Here is a 22,326-nt window from a genome sequence, read left to right as displayed (position 1 = left end):
ACTGCGTCACTTCAATCTAATTTCTGTCTATCCCAGGGCACGGGGCCTGTGCCGGCACCGAGAGCCGCAGCCAGCGGCACCAGCATTGGCAGCACCTCTGTGCCACGGCTGCAGGGCGCCGTGCACGCACCCGTGTGGTGCGGAGCTGTGAAATGCCTTAATCACAGGCTCAGTAGCACGATCTGAGCATTGGCAAGCTGTCCCCTCTTATTTCTCCGTGTGCAGCTCGCGTTGCTCTAACTGCTGCTTTGAGTAATTCCGCTGAATGAGCGGCTGCGAGGCGCCCGTCGTGGCTCGGTGCCAAGTGATTGCAGACGGCGGTGGGGCTGGGGCAGCGCTAAGCAGCAGGCGGCAGAGCAGGGATGTTCCCACTATTTCCATCTTGGTTTATTCACAAGAGAGAGTGCTCAGGTGCTGCGGGGCCCTTGCAAAGGACCATATTCTGCCCAGCACCTCAGGCTCCTGGGGAACCCTACGTGCGCAGTCCTGTCCCACACTGCTCGCCCAGACCATCTGGTGACGCTTTCTCAGGGCTCCACTCGGGCTTCCTAAGCTCTGCCTCTCTGCAAAGTGCTCTCTGAAATGAGGTCCCTTGGAAAGTGCTCAAAGCTGAGAACTCTTAGCTGCTAACGGCTCTTGAAACACGGGCATGCTGTGCCAGCTGGCTGGGGAATAACCGAACTCTGCTCACTTGTTGTCATTGCCTCATTATAAATAACAGTAATTATCACGTGAGGCATTCTGCTCTCGGTTTCACTGAGCATCTGAACTGTGATGGCTGGAAATGCTCTCGGGTGCCTGGGTGCAGAGTGAACCTGCCGCAAGGAGCCTCCCAATGGGCTGCGCTTTCCCCGGGCGCTGCAGCCGCTACCTGCAGCCCGCGGGGCTCTGCCGGTGGTGCAGGACGCAGCGTCCTGCAGGATGCTCCGCCAGCATCGCCCCACACAGCTCATCTCCGTGTCTGCTGTAAGCTGCAGAGGGGACTGGAAACTTGCTGGGAGCAAGGAAGGCTCTGGCCAGCTGCAGCTGGAGCGGACACAGGGCTGCATGGCGTGTGTGGCTTTCCCAAGATGTTTCTGTACGTTTCCCTCCCCGCGGCTGCACCGTGCCGCTGCCTCCTGGCACTGGGCCCATGCAGCAGGAGGCGAGGGGCTGCCCCGGGCACTGCACGGAGCGTTCGATGCCCTGCCTGGCCAGGGGCGGCCGGTGCTTTGTGTTGCACGGTGCCAGGCGGGTGCTGTTGTCAGTTCAGGAAGTGAATGAGCTGGTTGTGAGCCCTGCTCGTGTTCTAATGAGCATCTTAAGGAAGTTTGTCCCTACGACAATGTAAAACAGAAGCACTCACGATGTTCAATTCCTTTATTTCCTCTCTGATTCCTTTATCTCTTCTGGCTGTCTGAGTCATCTGGGGAACATTACCCTGAGTTACTGCTGGTTGTTTGGATCCACTAACAATTATATGGGGGGGCAATTTTGAGAACTACCTCATTTCACAGTGCCTGATTAATGATGGAAATTTTCTTTCCCATTTAGCAGTTTGTTAGGTACCTGTTGCAGCTGCAGCTATACTCAGGAGGATGTGTGTTCACTTAATGTGTCATCTCAGGGAAAACAAGGCATTCTTCTGCTAAAAAAAAAGGCAACAAAGCAAACCTAAATGGGGCCATAACTTTTCTTAGTGTTATTTCTCTCCAACACCCTTTTCTATCCATTCCAGTGGGTGAGCAATGGGTAAGAAGTCATTGCACTGCGTGCTCTCCCCAAGGGAATACCAGGCTATCTTCCCCTTAAACATCCCTGTGCCGGTAATTAACCCGTGCGGCACTCGGTGATGTCTGGGCTGTGCTGCCCCGCAGTGCTGGGAGCGCTGCAGCTTGTTTGGCAGCACTAGCCTTGGCTTTTGGGTACATAGGTGTCTGTGCAGCAGTTGGTTGTAGCACCTACAAAGCTAAAGAGGCACAGTGATACCCAACAAGCCCGGCCCTGACCCTGCAATATCTGCACCCTGAGCAGCGAGCCAGGCCCGTGCCCTGCTGGGACAACACGCTGCAGCCGCTCGCCACTCAGTGCTGGGCTTGTCCTGAGCTCGCTTTGAACCCAGGGCTGAAACCGCCAGGGTCGGCTCCATCGCTGTGCTGGAGGAGGGAGGGCTGGCTCACAGCCCCTTTGCAGCCACGGCTCGGCTCTGAGCCATGCCCGTGGAAGGGGAGAGGAGCGGCTGCTGCAGCACCACCCAGGCAGAGGAGCAAGGAGGCCATCACGCTGTCGGAGAGCTGGGCCCCGTGCCTCCGTGATGGCCATCGCGGGGGCTCTTGGCCCTGGGCTTTGCAGGGCTTGGCAGGAGGGATGCAAGCCCTGAGAGCTACACGGACGTGCCCCCCGGCTGCTTGCGGCCAAGCTGCAGCAAGGTGTGTGGCACATTCGTAATGCAAACCTGCTGGGGAGCTGTGGGCAGCGCGGGCATGGGCTGCACGGCAGGCACCTGCTGCTCCTGGGGCACGACACGGGCTGCAGCACCGGAGTGAAGGCTTGGAAGCGTCTGTGCTGGTCTGGCAGAGGCAGCTCTGGGACAGTGAGGCGGTATTTTGCTAGGGAAAAGGAAAATGACAATAGTCTCTAACAAAAATATTGTAGCACTGTTCCTTAGAGTCAACAGCCCAGAGCTGTAAGGGAGGTGTTCTTCCTCTTCCTTTTTTTTTTTTTTTTTTCTCTAACAAGGAGTTTTAATGCCACTTAGCGCAGCTCTGGCCACAAGGCACCTAGCACCGAGCTATCTAACATGCAGGCAGTTCGTGCTAATTACACCACAGTACATGTCAGTTCCGAAATTACATTAGCAGACTGGGGGCTGGGGGACGGCACCGGCGTTAAGAACCCTCTGTGCTCCGATTATTTCTACAGAGATACACATTTGAACGAGCTTGTCAAGTGAAATTTTCTGTCTGGTTAGAAATGGATTTTTGAGCTTCTTGCTCACATGTAAACATTTTTAGTGGTCCCCAGACAAAGCAGGAACAGCGAAAGCAAACATCAGACTGAGCAAACCCAATCCCTTTAGGGAAATCATAGGCCACAGAAGGAAACAAAATGCATGATGGCTTCAAAAGACATCCATTAAACTGTGTGCTGAAGTGATTCATAGTGCTGGTAGTTAGAGTTTAATTAGATCTTAATCACGTAATTTTATCTTTGTTTTAGAAATTAGAGCTTAATGACCATATTGCTCTCACAACAGTGCCACAACTAAACACAGTGATATCACATGGCAGTGCTGCAGTGCGCAGGGATGGGACAGAGATTATCTGCTGGTCTCAGATCATTATTCCTCAAATAAAGAGCTATATTTACAGTATTCAAATCCAGCAGGACCTGCCAGTCAGGGAAGGTGGGAGAAGCCGAGAGCTGCCTGAAGACGAGGGGCAGGTGCCAACGGCCCCATCCCAAGCTCCGGCGATGCCCAGTACTGTGGGAGGTGCTGGGCAGCCCGCTGCCTCCCCGGCCCTGGCTCTGGGGACGTGGCTCTCACCACCAGCCTGGCCACAGCAAGGCCTGACACCGCTCACCTGCCCGGCTGCCGAGCGCACGGCGTGCCAGCGAGGGGAAAATGATATGTGTGATAAGGAGAGATGGATCGCGGGTGCTCACTTCAGCTGGCAGGTCAGATCCTTCACAGGATTAGCATCAGAGTGATTAATCTCCGTCACTCCTGGGCACCTTTTCTATTGTGTTGCCTCTTAGGGCATCACCATGCTCGTAGACTTTCCCACCCTGTGGCCCCGTGGTGTGCGTGGCTGGACATGCTCCAAATGGCAATAGCAGCACGGACTGTGCACCTTGCAAGCACACACAGACCCAGGACTCCTCTCCCAGAGGGGAGTTTTCTCCCTTGCTATGCTTTGGGATGAGTCAATACCTGCAGCAGCAGGACGATGAGCTCAGCCTCACGACCTGCTCTTTAATTATATTATTTTTTCTGAGTCAGATGAAGTCAATTCAATTTTGTGGAGCGAGTCTGTGTGGTGGGGAGGATTGGGCTGCTGCACCTCGGTCCAGCTTCACAGAGGCGCGGAGCCAGAGCCTGGGTGCCCTGCGGGAGCTGCGGTGCTCCATCCTGCAGCACATCCCGTGCACAACACCAGCGCCGGGAAGCACCGGTTTAACCCATATTTCAGCTTCTTTCTTCCTTTCTGAGCTCAGTCAGTCCTCCCTGCATCATGCCCAACGCTCACCTTCGACCCGCTGTTGGCGAGGCAGAGCAGGAGCCCCGTGTCCCACCGCCGCGGTGCTGCAGCAGCAGTCTCAGGCTGATGACTCTGCTGTCCTTGAGCCCTGCCCTGCCCCTGCTGCGGATGGCAGCGGTACCCTTCCCACCTTCCCTTTCCTGTTTATTATGCCACTTGAGCCACTTGAACTCATTACTGTGGCAGATTATAGGTCCCCAGGTAATAACGCATATTCAGATAATTACTAACAGATCCTCTAATAGGAATGAACTCAGCTGAATCCATTCAATCTCTAGGTAAATATTTATACCGAAGCCATCCTTATTGCCAGCCAGTGGAGCGTGCACGAGCCGTTGCTGTCCTCACTGCCGTGCTTGCCTCAGGAGCAGGCTGCAGCAAGAGAGCTGTCAGCACCTGACGTGCCACTGCCTGGACCTGCCCCACTGCCGCGGCTCAGGACCGGCCGGGGACCCAGCACCGCCCGGTGCCAACCCCACACTGGTGTCCCTGTGCCCCCGGGGCCAGCACTGTGGGTCGGGGACTGACCAGCGGCCAAGCGCTGCTGGCAGGGCCCTGGTGAAGCTCCCTGCCCCGTGCCAGCACTGCCCTTGGGGCTGCTGCTGGAGATGGTTTCCTCGCAGGGGTGTAAGCGGCAGCATTTCTCAGGCAGTGCTGAAATGCTCTTGGCAGGAGCGTTTGCAGCCATCCCCGTGCACGGTGCCTGCTTCCGTCTGGTGGCAGCAGCTTCGTGTCACAGCCGACATCCTGGCCAGGCCCCACGAACCCCCGGCAGCCGCCTGCTTGTGGGAAGCACCAGGCCCCTGTGCCCTCCATGCCCTGAGCCCTGTCTGCAGGAGTCACCCTAATTGGACCAGCTGGTTAATTACTGTCAGGTAGTGAATTATGCAGTGATGCCCAGACTTCAGTGCAGTACTGATACCATCAGATCTTCTCCTTTTCATGCGCTCTTGTTCACTGGAGCGCTGAACAGAGCTTGTGGAAGAACTTGGAAAACTTTCAAAGCAAACTGAACACGTTAATCAGCTGTGTAGGATGCGAGCTGTTGGGAAAGCAGGCAGGCAGGCTGGCAGCGAGCCAAGCTGACATCCTCATGGACAGCCACCAGTTTCTCCTTCTCATTGCCTTCTCCCTCCAGGCAGTGGGGCCAGAGCAGGGCCAACCTCGGGGCTCTCAGCACCCACCCTGCACGGGGGGCTGCGGAGTAGAATGGGACCCCCAAGGGGGCCTGAGGCTGGGCAGGAGAGCACCCCGAGTGTGCCAGCTGACTGCCCATGGCCGTCACGGGGGGCAGCAGCCAAAGGCATCAGAGAAGGGGCCGTGGGGCTGGGTGGGCTTGGTTTCCTGAGTGAATGAAACCCTACAGAAGATCTGAGCTTCAGAGGAGTTTGATTAATTTATACACTGTGCCTTAGCGGCTCACATAAAGGAGAAATCAGATTTACTTTTGCAAAAGGAGTCTGGGCTCTGGGGAGGGGGCTTGGGGCCTGCCAGCTGCAGTGGGGCTCCCGGGGCGTTGGGAGGCAGGGAGCTGGGGGTCTGTCCGGGGGTCTGTCCCCCCAGTCCAGGAGCAGCAGCCTGTGGGCGCAGCGCACTCGGAGGTGTCAGGACGGGGCTGGGCCTCCCCCAACACAGAGCTGTCCACAGTCCCCGGCTCCAAGGGCCCCGCTTGGTTCCTGGTCCCTGCTGTGGGCATTAAGTGTGGAGCCAGGAGCAGAAGTGAATTATATTAATTAAGAAGAAGTTAATCAAATTTTCTCAGTGCTTAAGGCACTGTGTTCCCACCTCAGTTTGAGAGATGAATGATGCTTCTTGTGCAACTGAAAATACTTGGTCTTAATTTAACGTGCAATGCAGAGCCACAGCTGGAGCTGGTTGGCGCAGTGCTGGTGCTGAGCCCGGTGTGCTCAAAGGGCGGCTGTGTGCCCACCACTGCCTGCTGCCTTGGCCACGGATGGGAGGTGGCAGCCGTGCAGGAGCAGCGCCGCGGCTCCCAGGGACGTGCTGGCAGCTCCGCTCTGTGCAGGCAGGGCAGAGCACTTGCCAGCGACGTAAATTGGGGCCCAGGAAGGTTTCCTTTGACCCAGCATGTCTCAAGAGCTCTTCAGCGTAAACAGGATCAGGGACCACTTAAGTCGCATTCATTATGTTTAAGTATTTATGAGCTGATAAATATTAAACAGCTGCTCTCAGGGGTTCAAGCCTGAGCGAGCCGATCACAACACACCGCACGCAACGGCTGTGGAGTGGCCGCACCAGGGAGCTCCGCACGCAGCGCCCCGTGCCCCTGCAGCTGGGCAGGCCCATGGCCAGCATGCCCACAGCTCTGGCCCTCAGGGAGCTCCTCTGTGTTCTTGGTGTGGGTCCTGCCGGGGTGCCGAGCAGGTTCTCGTATCACCCCGCACGCTGAGGCTGCAGCTCCCCAGCACCCCTCACCTCTGCCAACAGAGCAAGGAGCACACCAGGGGCTTGCAAGGAGCGTGCCAGGGCCTCCCATGGGGCGCGTGTGCTGCAGGCGGCGGACATATGCTGGGGCTGGTCAGCACCTCTTCCTGGCCAGAGCCGCACGTAGGATTGCTGAAGGTTCACATAATTCACGGCCAGCTCCATCCCGCCCTGTCACGGCGCCCCGAGGGGAGAGCCTGGCTGGCCGAGCTGCAGCCGCAGGGGCAGCGCTATTTCACCGCGTGCTGAACTTTAGTGCTGACATCTACGGCTGCAATTGAATCCCTCCTCAACGGGCAGGCTGGATTCAGCACTTTGAACTTGGCATGCACATTAATCAAGTCAACAAAAGGTCTGCCTTTCGGCCTGTCTTTGGACATTTTCATCAAGTCTTCGAAGGACTCTGGTGAGGCTCTCTGTCACCCCTGACTGAGAAATAGTGCCTTAAATTGCACACCTTCCAGCCCAGTAAAAATTATACAGTGGTCGTTACAATTTACATGCTAGCTTATAAAATTCACTCTTAAAGCATTTTCCTCCCAACTATTACAGCCATTTAATGGCACGGAGGCTGCTCAGGACCGCAGCTGCACGGCACAGCAAATACTTTTTACAAAGCCAGTTGCCTTTGGTTGCCCAGCAGGTCTCCCTCCCGCACAGGGGAGCTCTGAGGGCTCTGTGAGCGGATGCCATCGGCACCAACTTCACGACAGGAGTGCCCACGGTGCACGCCTGCAGTCCTCACTTTTCCGTCGGGGGATGTGGACGCAGCCCGCACTGGGCCCCCTCTGCTCCCCGCAGGAGAGGGCGGCAATCCCGGCACACAGCACAGCCGAAGCGGCGGGGGTCCTGCTCGGGGCATCCCCACCAGTCTGCCAGGGCTGTGGTGGACGCGGTGAGTGTCCCCCGACGCTCGCCCCAGGCAGCCCCCAGCACTGCCAGGCCCTCCGGCAAGGCGCTGCCCAGGCAGAGCCTGGCTCCCCAGCTGCCTGCAGATCGTCCCTGCGTCAGCCATTGCCAAGCACATCACGGCCGGACCGGGAGCCAGCACCAGCCATAACTCCAGCACTTCTCCTTCCTGACTGTGACCCTGCATGCATTTGCAGGAGCTCACAGAGCTTGCTAAGCCAGAGCTTTGAGCTGATTTAGCCACTGGGAGGGGATTAGTCCCTCTAATCTGGTCTGCTTGAAATCTTGCTGCTGCACCCTGATGGCTCTGCACCGTGCCGGTGGGACCCGCCGACGTGCTGGGCTGCTGGGGGAAGGACGGCGGGGGCTCATGGGGCCAGTGCAGCCAGAGCACTGTGCTGGCTTGTGTGTCCCGAGCAGAGGCTCTGCCCCCCCACACCCCCACCATGGACAGGAACAGTCAGGGGGCAGTGGGGAGGACACCAGCCCGACCGAGGGGGCAGCTGCCCTTTGGGAGCCCCTCTGCTCAGCGTCGGTATCTTCAAACCAGCGTTGCTCGACGTTAATGAACCCTCCCCTCCCATCCTGCTGCTGCTGAATGCAGATTGCCTCCTTGAGCGCTTTTTAAGCCACGTTTTAAGAGCTCCTAATGTGATCAGCATTTTCAGTACAGCCCTTCCTGAGCCCTCATTTGCTTACCCTTTGTAAATCTAATACTTGATTTAAGCCCTTTTCTGCTCCTCCATTTGTAAGGACAAATGTAAAGTAATTGTTTGATATTGCAGCCTCCAGCTCTCATTTCCCACTAATACTGTATTGTCAGGGGGATCAATCTAGCCCAGCACCTTCTGCCTCCTTGGACTGGATTGGAAATGGCTTTTCTACTATGAGTCTGGGATTTGTGAATCTTGCTGTGAATATGTTTGTCCTTTAAAGGAAAAATCATATAAGAAAATATCCCATCCTCCTGTAGGCAGCTGCTAATCCCCTGCTTGGCCGCCACCTGCCTGCAGCTGTCTCTGGGACCCTCACTGCTGGCCTCTCGGAGCTCCTGCAGCTCCTGCAGCTGCTGCTGGGTGATGGCGGAAGGGGAGGCAGGGTGTGTTCTGTGAGATGTCTGTTAATTACCTCCAGGTTTTTCCTATTACAGCTCTCCAGACTGGCCCCACTTCCAGTAAGGTCCCTTGGACTGACCGTGGTTGTGCTGCACCCCTGCCTGTCCACCTCTGTGCTGTGCACAACCCACGCTGCAGCAGGCACCCTGGGCCTGGAAGGCTTTGTTGTTTTTCTTTCAGTCCCTGCCCTGCAGCACACCGGGGGCTAATGGCCGGCACCCCGAGCAGCAGCCCTGCTGCAGCACCCGCGCTGCTCTGCCCGGGGGGGGATGCTGAGCCGGCCCGGCTGCTCCCAGCCCCAGGGAGAGCTGTGCAGAGCGGCACGCAGGGCTGCTCGCGCAGGCAGCCGGGAGAGGCTGAAGGCTCAGGCTCTCGCTGAGATTTAGATGCTAGTGGTAAATTGCAACCTTTGACAGAAATGCCTGAGATTTACTACGAAAATCAATAGATGATTCAAACAGTCCAGCACTCGGAAAGGCAAATAACACCACTCCGACAAGAGCAGTTATTGATATTCATGAACGGAGGTGCTCATTACAGCGCCTGCTAACAGGATGGTGAAATGGATTGCTGCAGGATGGGACAGGGCTATGTGTGTGTGACCTCGGCGTGGGCTCTGCCGTGGCAGGATGGGACCCCACACTGCCCAGCCGTGCTAGCACAGTGCTCGGTGCACCAACTGAACCAGGGTGCTGGTGGCTGATCCCCCCGGCTGAGCCCTGTGGGAGCAGTTTGGGCCCCCAGCTCCCCCAGGGTGCTGAGCTGGGCGTGCTGCAGAGTGCCCATCTCCACCACCAGAGGATGTGGCCCATCACGCTGCTCTGGATCCAAGGGGCACCTGTGCTCAGGACAGCTGGGCTGGGTGCTGCGGATGTGACCGCAGGCACAGGGCTGGGCGCCGCGGGGAGGCTCTGCTTGCACTCACTCAGCACCACGGCTCCGTGCCTGGGCGAAGCGCGCGGTGATGCCCCCAGGACCCTGGCCGTGGGGGCTGCTGCTGCCAGGGGGCTGCCGGGGAGCTGCCGGGGCTGCGTGTGGCTGGCAGCAGAGCCTGGCCTCGGAGCTGCACCTCCAGCTGGCCGGCTGCGGCTGGCACGGAGTCAGAGGGGACGGCAGCCAGGGAAAGTGGTGGTGGGCTCAGCCCGGGGGCCATCTCGCAAGGCGTGCTGCACTTGACATTTAGGTGTAATTGTGGGCTCCTACAGAACGGCCCATTAAGTTCCAACATAAATTACCGTCCCTTGCATGTAACACAGCCCACACCCAGAGCCTGCCAGGAGGCAGTACTGGCGCTGAGGTGTCTATGGTGCTCCTGAGTGATGTGCTCAGGCTCCCTTCTCACTGTGCAGGGCTGAGCCTCCCTCCCTCCCTCTGGTCCTGCCCTGCGCCGCTGCCCACTTCTCCACCAGCCCCAGCGGCACAGCAAGGGGAGTGGGGCGGCATGGGGCTGCCCCAGCCCACAGATGGGCCTGCCCTAAGAAAAGCCCATGCATAAGGACCGGTGGTAGCCGCTTTTATTTACACAAGAGATCACATGCTGAACAAGGATGCTAGTGCCACTAAAGTACCCGTAACAGCAGGATTCTGTGCTTTATTCACAGGACAAAATATTGGTACAACATTTTTCAAAGACAGTTTTTCTTCAAGCAGATACATCTCACCACCCTCGTGGCTGCACGCCGTGCTGCAGTGATGGGCGAAGCAGAGCGGCTGCAGCCCTGCCTGCCCTGACCCCACAGACAGCGATGCCTCCTCTGCGCCCCGGGGCTGGGACTACCCGGGAGCCCTGGTTCACTTTGGGGTGCCAAGGAGGGGTGTGCCCTGGAGGAGCCTGTGCACGGGCTGCAAGTTGGGGCCATCGCCGTGGCCCAGGACCACATGGCTGTACAAGTGAGCAGGACCCCACAGCACAGGCCACCACAGCGCCGACCCGCTGGGATGGGCAGTGCCTGCTGGCACCCATCCTGCAGTGGCTGCGGCAGGACTCTGCGTCTTCCCCAGCTGGGCTCCCCCAGCCCTGCTCACCCTGCAGCATCCCGGCCTGCCGTCCCGCCTGGGCCTGGGGTTTCCAGGAGGGACAGGCTGGCTGCAGGGCCTGGCCCCAGCCCTGGCCCCCACAGGCCACCCTCGTGGAAGACTGCAGTGCCACGTCACCACAGCTCTGCTCCCGGGTGCTTATTCCCACCTGAAGTCCTGCCCGACTGTTTCATAGAACTTGATATTGTAAGGTCTGTAAAAGTCCTGGAGCTGCTCTATCACCTCGGGGTCTATCTGCACGTGAGTCCTCCCTTTGGACTTGCCCAGGCAGCGTGGTGAGCTGCTGCTCTCTGTTTTTTTCAGGCAAGGAAAGCCTTTTGTCTTGTTGAAGTAGAAGTGCTTGTCTGTGATAACCCGTTTGATGCCCAGGAAGTCCTGGACTTTGCCCATCTCCCCAGCCGGGTCTGTGATCAGCTTCTCCCCGCTGACAAAGTGGATCTGGGAGAGGGGGAAGTACTGGAGCCAGCTCTCCAGGTGCACGGCATACATCCCGATGCGGATGGCATTCCAGGAGGTGTCCACCAGCCCCAGGCTGCGGTTGCGGAAGGACAGCCCCTCGAAGGTGGGGATGTCTGGCTTCTTGGAGAGAGTCTGCGTGTAGTCCGAGATGGCACGGGTGACCGGGTTCCTCACCACCACGATCAGCTTTGTGTCCCGCGACATGTTGAAGATCCGCCGCGGCGCCTCCTTGGTGACAAAGTAGCTGGGGGTCTTCTCCACCGTGATCTGGCTGTCGAGTGTTCGTGGCATCAGGCTCCTGCAAGCAAAGAAGATTGTGGTGAGGAAGGAGCTGGGCCGCTCGCAGTGGCTGCCCACGCTGCACTGGGCGGTGTGTGCAGCACGAGGCTGGCAGGGTGCCCTGTCCCGGCAGGGCAGGAGGACACAGCTCCCTCCGCAGCGCTGCAGGGTCTGCCCCAGCCACGTCCCCTGGTCCCGTCTGAGTGCCCTGAGAGAGGGCAGGGGTGTGCACCAGTGCCCCTGCGTGTTCCAGTCAGAAGGGACATGCAGGTCCTGGGGGCTGCAGCCAGGCAGGATGGAAGGGCACTGCTGAGCTGCCAGGGAGCTGGTGCTGTGCAGCAGCCAGGGCTGCTCCATCTCCACCAGTGGCAGATTCATCATCAGTTTAAGGGAAGTGTGTGAATTCATTCTGCAGCCATGAAGCCAAGCAGTCCTGCCATCCGCCCTGATCGCTGCCATGGGTGCATTAACCAGGAGACAGCCTCTGCCAGCCTTCGCTCAGTCTTTTATCACATATGACTACGCTGGTTGCCATTTGCACAAGAAATTACAGTGGCTCCTTCCGGAATTACTGCAATTACCTGGCTTCTCCCCTCCCTGATCACATTAAAGTGCAGCCAGGCTCCCGCACTCCCTGAGCCGTGGGCACCACAGGCAAGCGGCCAGGTGCCAGCCAGGGCTGTGCTGGCTCCAGCCCCTGTGGGGCCACAGCTGCCCCTTATCTGCCCCTCAGCCTGGCAATCAGCACTGCCTGCATGCAGCCCTCCTGCCCCAGCACTGTGTGTGAAAGCAGAGCTGCAGGGCGGGCGGCAGCACCGCTGCGAGGAGTGCTGGGGGCAGCCCAGGGGCGCTGCGCCACGAGGGGCTGGGGCCCAGTTTAGTGCTAATTAAATCACTTGCTTCGACAAGTGAACACCCAAATCAAATAAAACTAATGGGATGGAAAGATTTGTAAGTTGGCCTTGTATTGCTAGAGAAAACTATTAGATCCATCCCAGCCAGACGTGGGGCACAGCAGGAAGCACAGGGTGCCTGCACCAGGATGGTAACAGCACCCCGGGGCCCTGCTGCCACTATGCCAGCAGTGGGCATGCAGGGGCCTTGCCATCACACGCACTGCCTGGGAGTGAGGAGCGGGTTCACCTGGCTTCCAGGAGCTCAGCCTGGCTCAGCCTGGCTCGGGGCTCCCCAGCCCTGCAAACCGTGCTGCCAGCCATACCTTGCCCCGTGTCTGCTGTCCTGACCAAACACCCACAGCCTGCTCCTGTGCCAGCTCAGTCTGCCAGCTCAGGAAATGCCACAGAGCATCTCTAAGGTGTCCTTAGTGGGCCAGGAGCAGGGGATCACCGCTCTCCTCCCCATCTGCAGGGCTTTGGAAGGAGCCAGGGGACAACCGTGCCAAAAGCAGGTGGCTGCGGCACTGACCAGCACCCCAGGCACATGCGGGTCTCCTGTACTCACAGGCACCTTTTATTTCAACTGTTTATTGCTCAAAAGCATCTGCTACTTTTTCCACTTTGCAGTACAAGTTAGTGGCTCAGCGACTGCAATTTAATTGTGCAGCAGAACACAAGCTGTAAGGCACAAGCAGCGCTGGCTGGGGACAGTTTTATGGCGAGCTGAGAAATGTGCCTCTGAGAAGGGTTTATTTGGAACAGTCCACACGTTCAACACTCTGCATCCACGTGTGCCCCGCTCGGAGCGTCCCGCTAGCTGCCCGAGGCCCCAGGTGCAGCCCCTGCCCGTGAGCCCTGGGTGCAGCCAGTGTCCCCCTGCTATAACCGCTGGTGTGCAGGGGGCTTGGGCCCCCCAGGCTCTTCTGAGAGGACAGGCAGAGCTCTTGTGAGCGCAGGGGAATGCCTGCAGCCTGGCAGGTCTGTGTCCCCTCCACGAGGGAACCCGGGCAGCGAGGCAGAGGAAGAGCTGGTACAACAGTTGTCTTACAAGGCTTGGATCTATTGATGTCTGTGCTGGCCCAGTGCAGCCTCAGGACAGAAGCAGTCATGGAAAGCAAACATCAGCAACCCTGTCTGCAGCAATTCAGCCGGCGGGAGCGAGGCACTGATCTGTTCATGGGATAACCCTGCACAGACTCCAGGCCTTCCTGGCCTGCTGCAGCACAGCTGCTTGGGAACACTGCGGCCGCCTGGTGACCCCAACCAGAGACCGCCAGGGAAGCATCCTTTGGCCCTCTGGAAATCCATGTGGTCCCTGCAGGGTCCCTAGAACAAGGTACTCTGCCACCGGCTTTGGGCTTGGTCTGCAGAAAGAACCCTGATGGAAAACTGAGCTGTGAGGAGATGCAGCAGCGGCCGTGGGGGCAGCACCCGCCTGGTCCCAGTCCAGCTGGCCTCGCAGCCCTCACTTGCTCTTGATCAGTTTTCTCATTTGAAAGAGAACTAATTAGCTAGCATAAATTAATAGGGATGTTTTACATAGGTACCTGAGCACAGCCGTGGCTTAATTGGCCTTTCCCACTGCTCTGCTCCAAACCCCATAAATCCAGATTATGATTCCCATTGTTTAATGACTGTCAGGAAATGCTAATTTAGTGCCAGGCACCACTGCTGGTATCTCCATATCACAAACAAGTTTCATCATAAATCAGTGCAGGACAGCTTTATAAGCGAATCACCATTACAATATATTGGTGGAGAATCATAAAACTGCTGTTTCATTAATGGCTCATCTTCAGGCTTGTTAGACTTTCATTACGTGAGCTATTAGGTCCATGTATTTAAAAAATGAAATTACAGGTTCTAATCAATTATGAAAAACAAAAAATCTCTGCATAGTAAATTACAGAAATGAGACGAGCTTTTTTTTTTTTTTTTTTTTTTTTTTTTTTTTTTTTTTTTTTTTTTTTTTAAATGGACTCCCAGTGTTTGCTCCTCCTGAACAACAGAGACTGCTGAGACAACAAAACACAGCCTGAATAGATAAATAAATCACCAGTGAAACCATGCAAGGGGGAGAAATGTCATCCACACATTCATCTTTATGTTAACGGCGGGATCCCCAGAGCTGCAAGAGCTGGGAAATACATTGCAAACTTAATTACAGTTGACTTTAAAATGATATTTTTGGACTTCTGCATTCACAAAGTTATTTGCATACAAATAGCATGTCACATAGTTTTAAGCCTCTGGCTCGTGCATTCAGGTTTGAAGGCTCTCAGCACCTGGCCCGCGGCGCTGCGCACCCCGGCACGGCAGGAACAGCTCTGCGGTGCTGGGGCCCCTCTGGGTACCCCGCGCCGCCTGGACGAGCCGTGCCCTGCTGGATTTGGGGTTGCCGCTGCCCCAGGGTTGTGCTGCCGGGCTGGCAGCCCTGGCCAAAGAGGTGTGCCAGGCCCACCGACACCTTGGGAACAGGGCGCCCTTGTGTCAGTGCAGAATCTGCCCCGGGACGGACGGGCGGTGGTTTTGGTGCTGCCTTCCCCTGCACAGGACTCCCCACCAAGGGGCTCAGCTCCCCCTGCAGTGTGACAGCACCGCTCACGCTCCTGTCACACCAGGCCCTCCCTGTGCTCGTCCGGTCGGCACTGCCTGGCTGGAGAAAGCACACGGGAGCTTTCTCCATCTGGCAGCGTGTGCACAAGCCGTCCGCACTTTGTCCTGGTGAAGGGAATCTGCAACGCAGCAGAAATGGAGGAGGTTAAAAAAGCTGATGCTGAGTGAGCAGCAGGGCAGCTCTGCACGGAAATCATTAGGGAGGTAGTGGAGCGAACTCCACTCCGGCCTTGCAGAAGCAGCGTGGGCTGCAGAAACACCTCTCCCCTCACCCACACAGGGAGCAGCCAGGGACCAGAGACACCTCCTGGGGCTGGTGGGGCAGCCGCTGAGGTCCCCTCCGAGGAGAAGGTGTCAGCGGCACTTACCAGCAGCAGCGCTGGGGTGCAGCTCCCTTGTCACTCCCAGCACACGCTTTTCAGCAGCTACAGGCTTTCCACTTCATTTGCTTTTCACTGTGCTTGCCAGAAAGGCTAGCCCTCTGACCATCAGAGGGATTTAATTATCAGGGGCATCGCAGCTCTCCCCGCCTGCCAGGCGTGGGCTGCAGACACATCTGCTCGCGGTGCCCAAGCACACACCGATCACCCGGCTCCCCCCAGCCCTCCCTGAGGAGGTCAGCCTGGATGCTGCTGTGGTGGGGAGAGGGCAGGTGCCTCCAGCCCCCGTGCCCCCATCTTGCCGTGCCCCCAGCCTGCCATGCCCCCATCCCTCTGTGTCCCCAGCCTGCCCCACAGAGCGGCTGCCCTGGCCCCGCTGCTGCTCTGTGAGCCCAGGGTGCGCCCCAGGGACATGCAGAAATCCCTCTGGGCTTCCCAGCACCAGCCAAATCCCCTGCTCAATGCATTAATCTGGCTGGAGATACAGCACTAATTCCTCTTGAATTAGAGATTATTTTTATTGTAGTTACTAAATTCTTAAAGCCCGTTAGTGACATTTTATGTGAGTGCTAATGCCTGCTTCCAACCCTCAGACTGTATTTGCCCATGTTACTGGAGCAAGGGGACTGCCCGCCCAGGTGGGATGGCAGGAGCCGCAGGAGGACGCTTCCCCCGCGCCAGGCAGCAGCACGGCCCCGGGGCAGAAGCCATGGCCCATCCCTGCACGGCCGAGCTGGCGGCCGTCCTGCAGCACCAGAAGCCAGCACATCCCCTGCCGCAGACATCCCCTGCTTCTGTGGCTGCCCCGGCTGCACTGCTGCGAAGGCAGCACCTGCCCTGAAGGAGTTAACTTCTCGCCAGCACCTTTCCCAGACCTGAATTATTAATTTTCTCATAATCTGCCTTTGGGCACCCTGCGGGCCCTACAACGCTCCCACATTAAAGAAACATACGCTCCCTTGCTGCCTACGTTGCTTTGATGTCGAACATGCGTGAAACGCTCTCCCAGGGATAAATTTGTACAAAAATTCATCAGATGATTGAGATATTGCAGATAAGCATGCGTGGGGGAGCGTGCACTCGATAATCCCGTTACGGCACGGGTCTGCATGCAGCCCGTGCAGCACGCAGCAGAGCTGGCAGCTCCTGGGTAAATATTTGCCTGTTGCTGCTCGCTGTGTGCAGAGGATTTGGCGAGCACATCCAGGGCTCTCCTCAGAGGCCGCAGACTGAAGTGTGTGTAATCCTGGACTTCATCCACTCATCGGCATAAAAACAAACTGTTTCATTTGGCAAAAAAAAATCCCAAGTGCTGGCTCTTGTGCTGAGGGCCGAGCGCTTTCCCTCAGCCACCCGATGTCACGGGCTCAGCGCCTGCGGCTGGGACACGCTGCCTGGGCATGGGAAGAGGGGAGCCCGGGTGGGCAGTGAAATCCTGCAGCACACCCAGCACCTGCTGGGCTCCCCTCAGACCTGCTCCCATGCAGCCGGCCTGGCTGGGGCACACAGGGTGCCAGGACAGGCACCAGTGACGCAGGGACCCAAAGCGCGGCTGCTGCTCTGAGCCTGCCTGCAGCAGGCACACGGCCCCCGGCTGGCCCCGAGCCCTGTGCCCGTGCAGAGGGGTTCTGCTGTGCCGTGCTGAGCTGTGTCATGCCATGCTGTGCCGTGCCGTGCTGTGCTGTGCTGTGCCACAGGTGCATGTGGGGCCAGTGCTGGGCTTGGCAGGACTTCAGATGCTGTCAGTAGACAAAAGCTCAAGCAAAGCTCGATGAAGGTTTAAGCAAAACTGGGTCAAGCATGTGAGAAACTGAGGTGTGAGGAAGATAAAATAGCTCTTCTGGTGGAGTGACATTGCAGCAGACTTTTAGGACACAGCAATACAGCAGCCGACACCTAGCAGCTGGTGGTCATGCAGTTACAGAGCACTGTGAGGAGTCCACAGGGCACAGAGCACCAGCCCCGGTCACCAGGCCCCCCCAGGCCTCCCCATGGCAGTGTCCCCTGCTGAGGACGGCCACGCTACAAGGGCTGGGGGTGCTGGCCCTGGGAGCAGGGCTCCTGCCTCTGCCTCAGCTGAGCAGGATGGACTTGGCTGCGTCCCCCTAAAGCCTGCCCCATTCAGGGATCATACCGTCATCCGCACTGGGAAAATGAAGACCTGAGGGATGACCCAGGGAAAGCCTGTCCCAGTCCCGTGTCCTTCCTGCCACACCGTGAGAACACCTGGGCCCTGCGCCAAGGCAGTCCGGAGTTTTAATGATGGATCAGCTCCCTTTAATAAATGTTTATGTTCAAAGATTTTACACCAGTGCTCACAGACAGATAATGAGGGACATTTCAATGCATAAAAGCAGTGTGAACACAGTAATTAACTTTGTTGCTGATTCATTTTTAATCATTCAAATGCTCCAGAGATTTGCTGTGTCCTTTAAGTCAACAAAATCTTTTCCAAAGGGCACACTGCCGATGCCCTTCACGCACGCAAGCCTGGGTGTAACTCCCATCTCTGTCAATAGCCACCCACCACTGACTCCCAGCACCCAGCAGCCGCAGGCCAGGCAGGGAACAACCCGCAGGCGAGCACATCCCAGCCCTGTGCAAACCAGCCTCCAGGGGAGGCCGCAGCACACGGGGAAAGGCTGGGGTTGCCCCCTTTGCCATTCCCACAGCAACTGTTTTCTTAGGTGAAACTTCCAAAATGAACACTCATTAAAAACCACATAACGTGCCACGGCTGCTGCAATGACTCCCTAACCGAAAGCTCCAGTCAGAGACGCGTTGCTCACTTGGTGATATTCCAGTGCTTGTGAGCGTGCAAAGGAACAGGGCAGTGTGCTGGCACCAAGAACAAACACAGCAGCTAGTCAGCTCCCTGGAGCATCCATGCCCATGGCCACGCCAGGTTCTGAGAGAGATTTCATGCTACTGAAGCGAAGGTTAGAACAAATTGCAGTGTTTACAAACAAGGTCATGGAAGACAGAATGAGAGCACGCATCATTAATATTGAAGAGCTGGTGCCCTACAAGGATTTACCTCCCTGCGTTCTCCCAGGCTCCGGCTGCCCCTGGGCTCTGGCTGCCCCAGGCCCACCCCGGGCCCATGGCAGCGGCCAGGGCAGGCGCTGCCTGCAGGGCAGCTCCTCAGGCACACCAGCCTCTGCCAGAGGTTCACACCCATTCCTCTGAGCCAGGGCACTCTCTGAAGTCAAGGAAACTTCAAAGCATCCTTGAAGCTTGCTGCCTTCCTCTCTTCTTGCTAATTAACTTTAGCAAAATGCACTGTCAGTCAAGCCCACAAAACAGTCAGTGTCGTTGGGCAAACCCTAATGGGCTCCCATTTGTGTGTGAGCCAACCTGGCCATTAGCAGAGAGCAATTAGCGAGGCGGAGTGCGGGAGCCAGGGCTTGCACGCTCCCTCCGCAGCCGTGGGGGATGCAGCTTTTTCCTCCCTGCCCGGGGTCTGTTCCCCGGGGCAGCCAGGAGCACGGCAGGGGAGGCTGGCAGTGCTTGGTGTGCTGTCCTGGGACAGGATCCACGCAGCTGCATCCCAGCTGGAGCCACCCAGGGCTGCCCGTGGCGCCAATGCCTTTCAGCTCAGCTCCCCGAGGACCGCGATGTGGCGGTGCTGGCCACGCAGGAGCAGCCCCACCTGCTAGGAGAATCCCCTCTCTATGAAAACAATGCTGGAGCATCTCACAGTTACTCAGGAATCTTGGAGAGGCAAACAGCACCCACGGTTGCTGTTCAAAGTTAATTGCAAATTAAATGACCCTGTCTTCCCTGTGTTCTGGAAAATATTGAAGGTTATTGGCACACAACCTGCAGCAGGAAAAGCTCTGTATCGAACATTTAGTCCAGGATTGGTAATGAATCGATATTCCCCAGTAGCTGGCTGTTTGGTTTCAGTCGTCTTAAAACAGATCTTGCTAAAAATACCTTTCCTGTAGTGTGTCTCTAGCTAATGAGGTGGATTAGAGAGGCTGATGGGAATTGGGAACGGCATGGGTGTTTCTGGTCTGCTGTCATTAAGCAGGCAGCTCCTGAGCTGTGTGGTCTCGTGTGGGGGAGAGCAGAGGGGTCCCGCTCAGGGCCCACTTCAAGCGTGCGGTCTCCAAGAGGAAAGAGCCAAGGCTGCCCCGGGAGAAGACAGGAGGTGCTACAGGAGCCACCACGGAAACAGCAGCTGTGAGTAAGCACGACACTGGGAGCCAGCAAGGACAGCAGCATCACATCTCCCCTGCCACTGGTTCGGCCACCTCCACTTCAGACCAACTCAGGGTCAGGGGAAAACACAGGAAAACAGAAGCTCAGGTTTTGGGAACATCACAGGGAATCAGCTCTCTTGCTGCTCCCACCTGCATCAAAGACCTGCTTGCTCCCTCCATTCAGCTCCCCACTGGAGCACAAGAAGGGAAGGACGGAGCTGCACCAGTGCTCGGCCATCACAGGGGCCAGGGACTCCCGAAGCTGATGTCTCTGCTCACAAGAGGGGAGCCTTTGCCCTTCCATGCAGCCCATGCTCTGGCTGCCTGCAGAGACCCCAGCACGCCCCGAGCACGGCGCATCCCCTCTCCCAGCCAGCAGGAACAGCCGGCCCCTGCGCCGGTCCCGGCCGGCAGCCCCTTGCAGCCAGGTGCCGGTGGTGTCAGCTCTGCCCTTCCCCAGGGCACGGCCGCTGCCAGGACCCTGCTCCTGCCTCCTTGGTGTCTTGGCAGAGCGACACAAGCTCGTCACACTGTGGGTTAGACCTGCTCCACATTTAATTGCTCCACTTGCAAGAAGTAAAATCAATTCCACACTTTATACGTTAGCAGCCTCTGCGCTTATGTTTTGGCACATTTGTGAGGTTAAAAAAAAAAAAGTAATAAAACCAGGGAAGTGTCATTTAATTGTTTTATCTGAAGTAATTTGGAAGCTCCACTGCTCCAATGCGATCTATTGATCTAGACACAAAGCCAGGCCCCGGCAGCACCCGGCCACACTCCCATCACTGCCACCACTCCTGGAGCAGTGCCACGAGGTTCAGTCCCGTGCTGCCAGCAGGGCTCCCAGCCCCACACCCCACTGCAGCCACCACGCATGGGGAAGAGCCGAAGCCCAGAGAACTTGCAGGGCCCAGGACTGCGAGCAGGAGTGGAACACTGGATGGAGAGGCCATTTCCCAGCCAGGTGCTGGGCACACACAGCTCCCCTCTGAGCGAGGCACTTGGCAGGACCTGTGTCCTGCTGCATCGCCCATCCTGCTGCTTCGGAGCCCTTTAGCCAAAGCTGCTCCTGGCCTCGTCTGCCTGTAGTGCAGAATCACTCCTGATTGCTTTCAGGCAATGCAAGACAGGTGACAGCATCTGACATCTGGATGGGGGGACAAACCTGCCGAGGGGTAATGGCAGGTGAAGGGTAGGAGGAACTGGGCTTGCTGCAGTTCCCTTAGGATGGACACGGCTTCAGAGCACTCCACCCACACCTGTGCTGGCTCTCCAGTCACCTGCCAGCAGTACCACAGCAAAAGGAATGGAACATATCCGTCTGCAGGGTTTGCCATGACCCAAGTATAACTCAGCAGTGGAGCTGCCTGCATCTGCTGACTGCCTCCCTGAGCAGTGCCTGAGCTGCCTCCCCAGCACAGAGCGCGGTGCCGGTGCCAATGGCTGGAGCACCACCCCTGCGATACACAGAGCAGTTCTGACCTGCTCACAGTCAGAAACCTGCGTCCTGACGCCACAGGCATGACTCACGTCTGGCCAGCAAGGAGACAAATACTGGGATCCCAGAAGAGCTGGGAGTGAGCATCATATCACGGTGCCTCGCAACCCATTTGGCAGCCAAGGAGCACTGCTCTGCCTGGGGACAGGGCACATCTCTGTTGGAAAACCAGTGCTGAGACAGAGGAGTAAGTGCATGAGAGGGGAAGGGAGCAGAGTAGGGTGCACAGCCCCATGGGCTGCCTCCCACGACCAGCTCCGATGCTCTGCCTGTGCTGGGCATCCTCCTGCTGCAAGCTCACAGGCACCTGGGGGCTAACAAAGCCTCTGCTGCTTCCCAATGCCCGCACAAGCACCTAGCCCTGCCTGAGAGCAGCCCAAAGCTCCCACAGCGCTTGTCATGACACACAGCAAACAAATGCCAGCCCGCTGGGCTGGACACTGCAGGCAGAGGCCAGTACACTGCCCACAGCATGGAGTGTGGGCCACAGACGGGGATGAGCCCATGCATGGCACTCGCTGCCTCTCTGAGTGCTGCTGAACTGCCCTCAAAAGCCTTTACTCAAATTAAAATCCTAATCTCCTAATAATTAAAATTAGGAGATTACCATCTCCTGCTGGAGATGCACTCACTGTTCTCTGCAAAGTATTAGGTATCGCAGACACACTCACTTGTCTGAGTTGAGACAGAGGAGATGGAGGAGGACAAGGGCTCTGAGGAACCCTGAGCAGGGCTGCAGCACCAGGGATAGTAACCGTGCCATCCCGCAGGCTTGACTCTCACGTTTCAGAGGCCCCTTCTCACTGGCGGGTGTTTCTTCCGACGGGTGGGAAACCTGTTTTACCCTACTGGCTCCAGTGCCAAGGGCCGGCAGGGACGGGGCTGGGGCGTTTGCCCAGGCAGGGTGGGTGCATGCGGTCTGGGGGCTCCGGAAGCCTCACGGGAGGGAGCCGCAAGGGGCTGGGGCACGGGCTGACCTACCAGGGAGCAGCCTCCCCCCGCCCTGCTCGGCCCTTCAGGAGGAGGACGGTGAGGATGAACCTCCCAGACGCGGCCGGGTGCGGGCTCGGCCGCCAGCGCAAAGCCTCGCCCGTGCGCTGTGCCCGCGGGCGCTCCGGGGACGCGCCGGCGCCGATGGGCTCGCGACCCGCGGCGGGAGCAGCCTCGGGACCCGTCCCCGCCCGCCGACGCGGTCACCGGGCACCGGCAGCGGGCACCGGCAGCGCCGTGGCGATGCGGCCCC

General features: G+C 57.7%; 1 protein-coding gene across 1 annotated transcript; it reads right to left on the bottom strand.

The window, feature by feature from the left end:
• Positions 1-10,206: 10,206 nt before the first annotated feature.
• Positions 10,207-21,861, bottom strand: LOC118174375 (heparan sulfate glucosamine 3-O-sulfotransferase 2-like). The gene is made up of 2 exons (XM_035339671.1): positions 21,755-21,861; positions 10,207-11,504 (listed from the first exon to the last, which is right to left on the bottom strand). Exons 1-2 carry the CDS (start codon positions 21,844-21,846, stop codon positions 10,886-10,888), a joined length of 711 nt encoding a protein of 236 aa, XP_035195562.1. The 5' UTR covers positions 21,847-21,861; the 3' UTR covers positions 10,207-10,885.
• Between the last annotated feature and the right edge of the window lie 465 nt (positions 21,862-22,326).

This window comes from Oxyura jamaicensis, chromosome 14, assembly GCF_011077185.1.
Source record: "Oxyura jamaicensis isolate SHBP4307 breed ruddy duck chromosome 14, BPBGC_Ojam_1.0, whole genome shotgun sequence".
Lineage (NCBI taxonomy): Eukaryota > Metazoa > Chordata > Aves > Anseriformes > Anatidae > Oxyura > Oxyura jamaicensis.
This window is presented reverse-complemented; position numbering and strand designations above follow the sequence as displayed.

What these genes read in the sequence shown, in the direction of transcription:
- LOC118174375 (XM_035339671.1), bottom strand. Translation starts at nt 21,846, where the DNA reads ATGGCACGGTTACTATCCCTGGTGCTGCAGCCCTGCTCAGGGTTCCTC. An exon ending in CTCTGTCTCAACTCAGACAA is followed by an intron (nt 11,505 to 21,754) that starts GTGAGTGTGTCT and finishes CTTTGCTTGCAG; the next exon opens with GAGCCTGATGCCACGAACAC.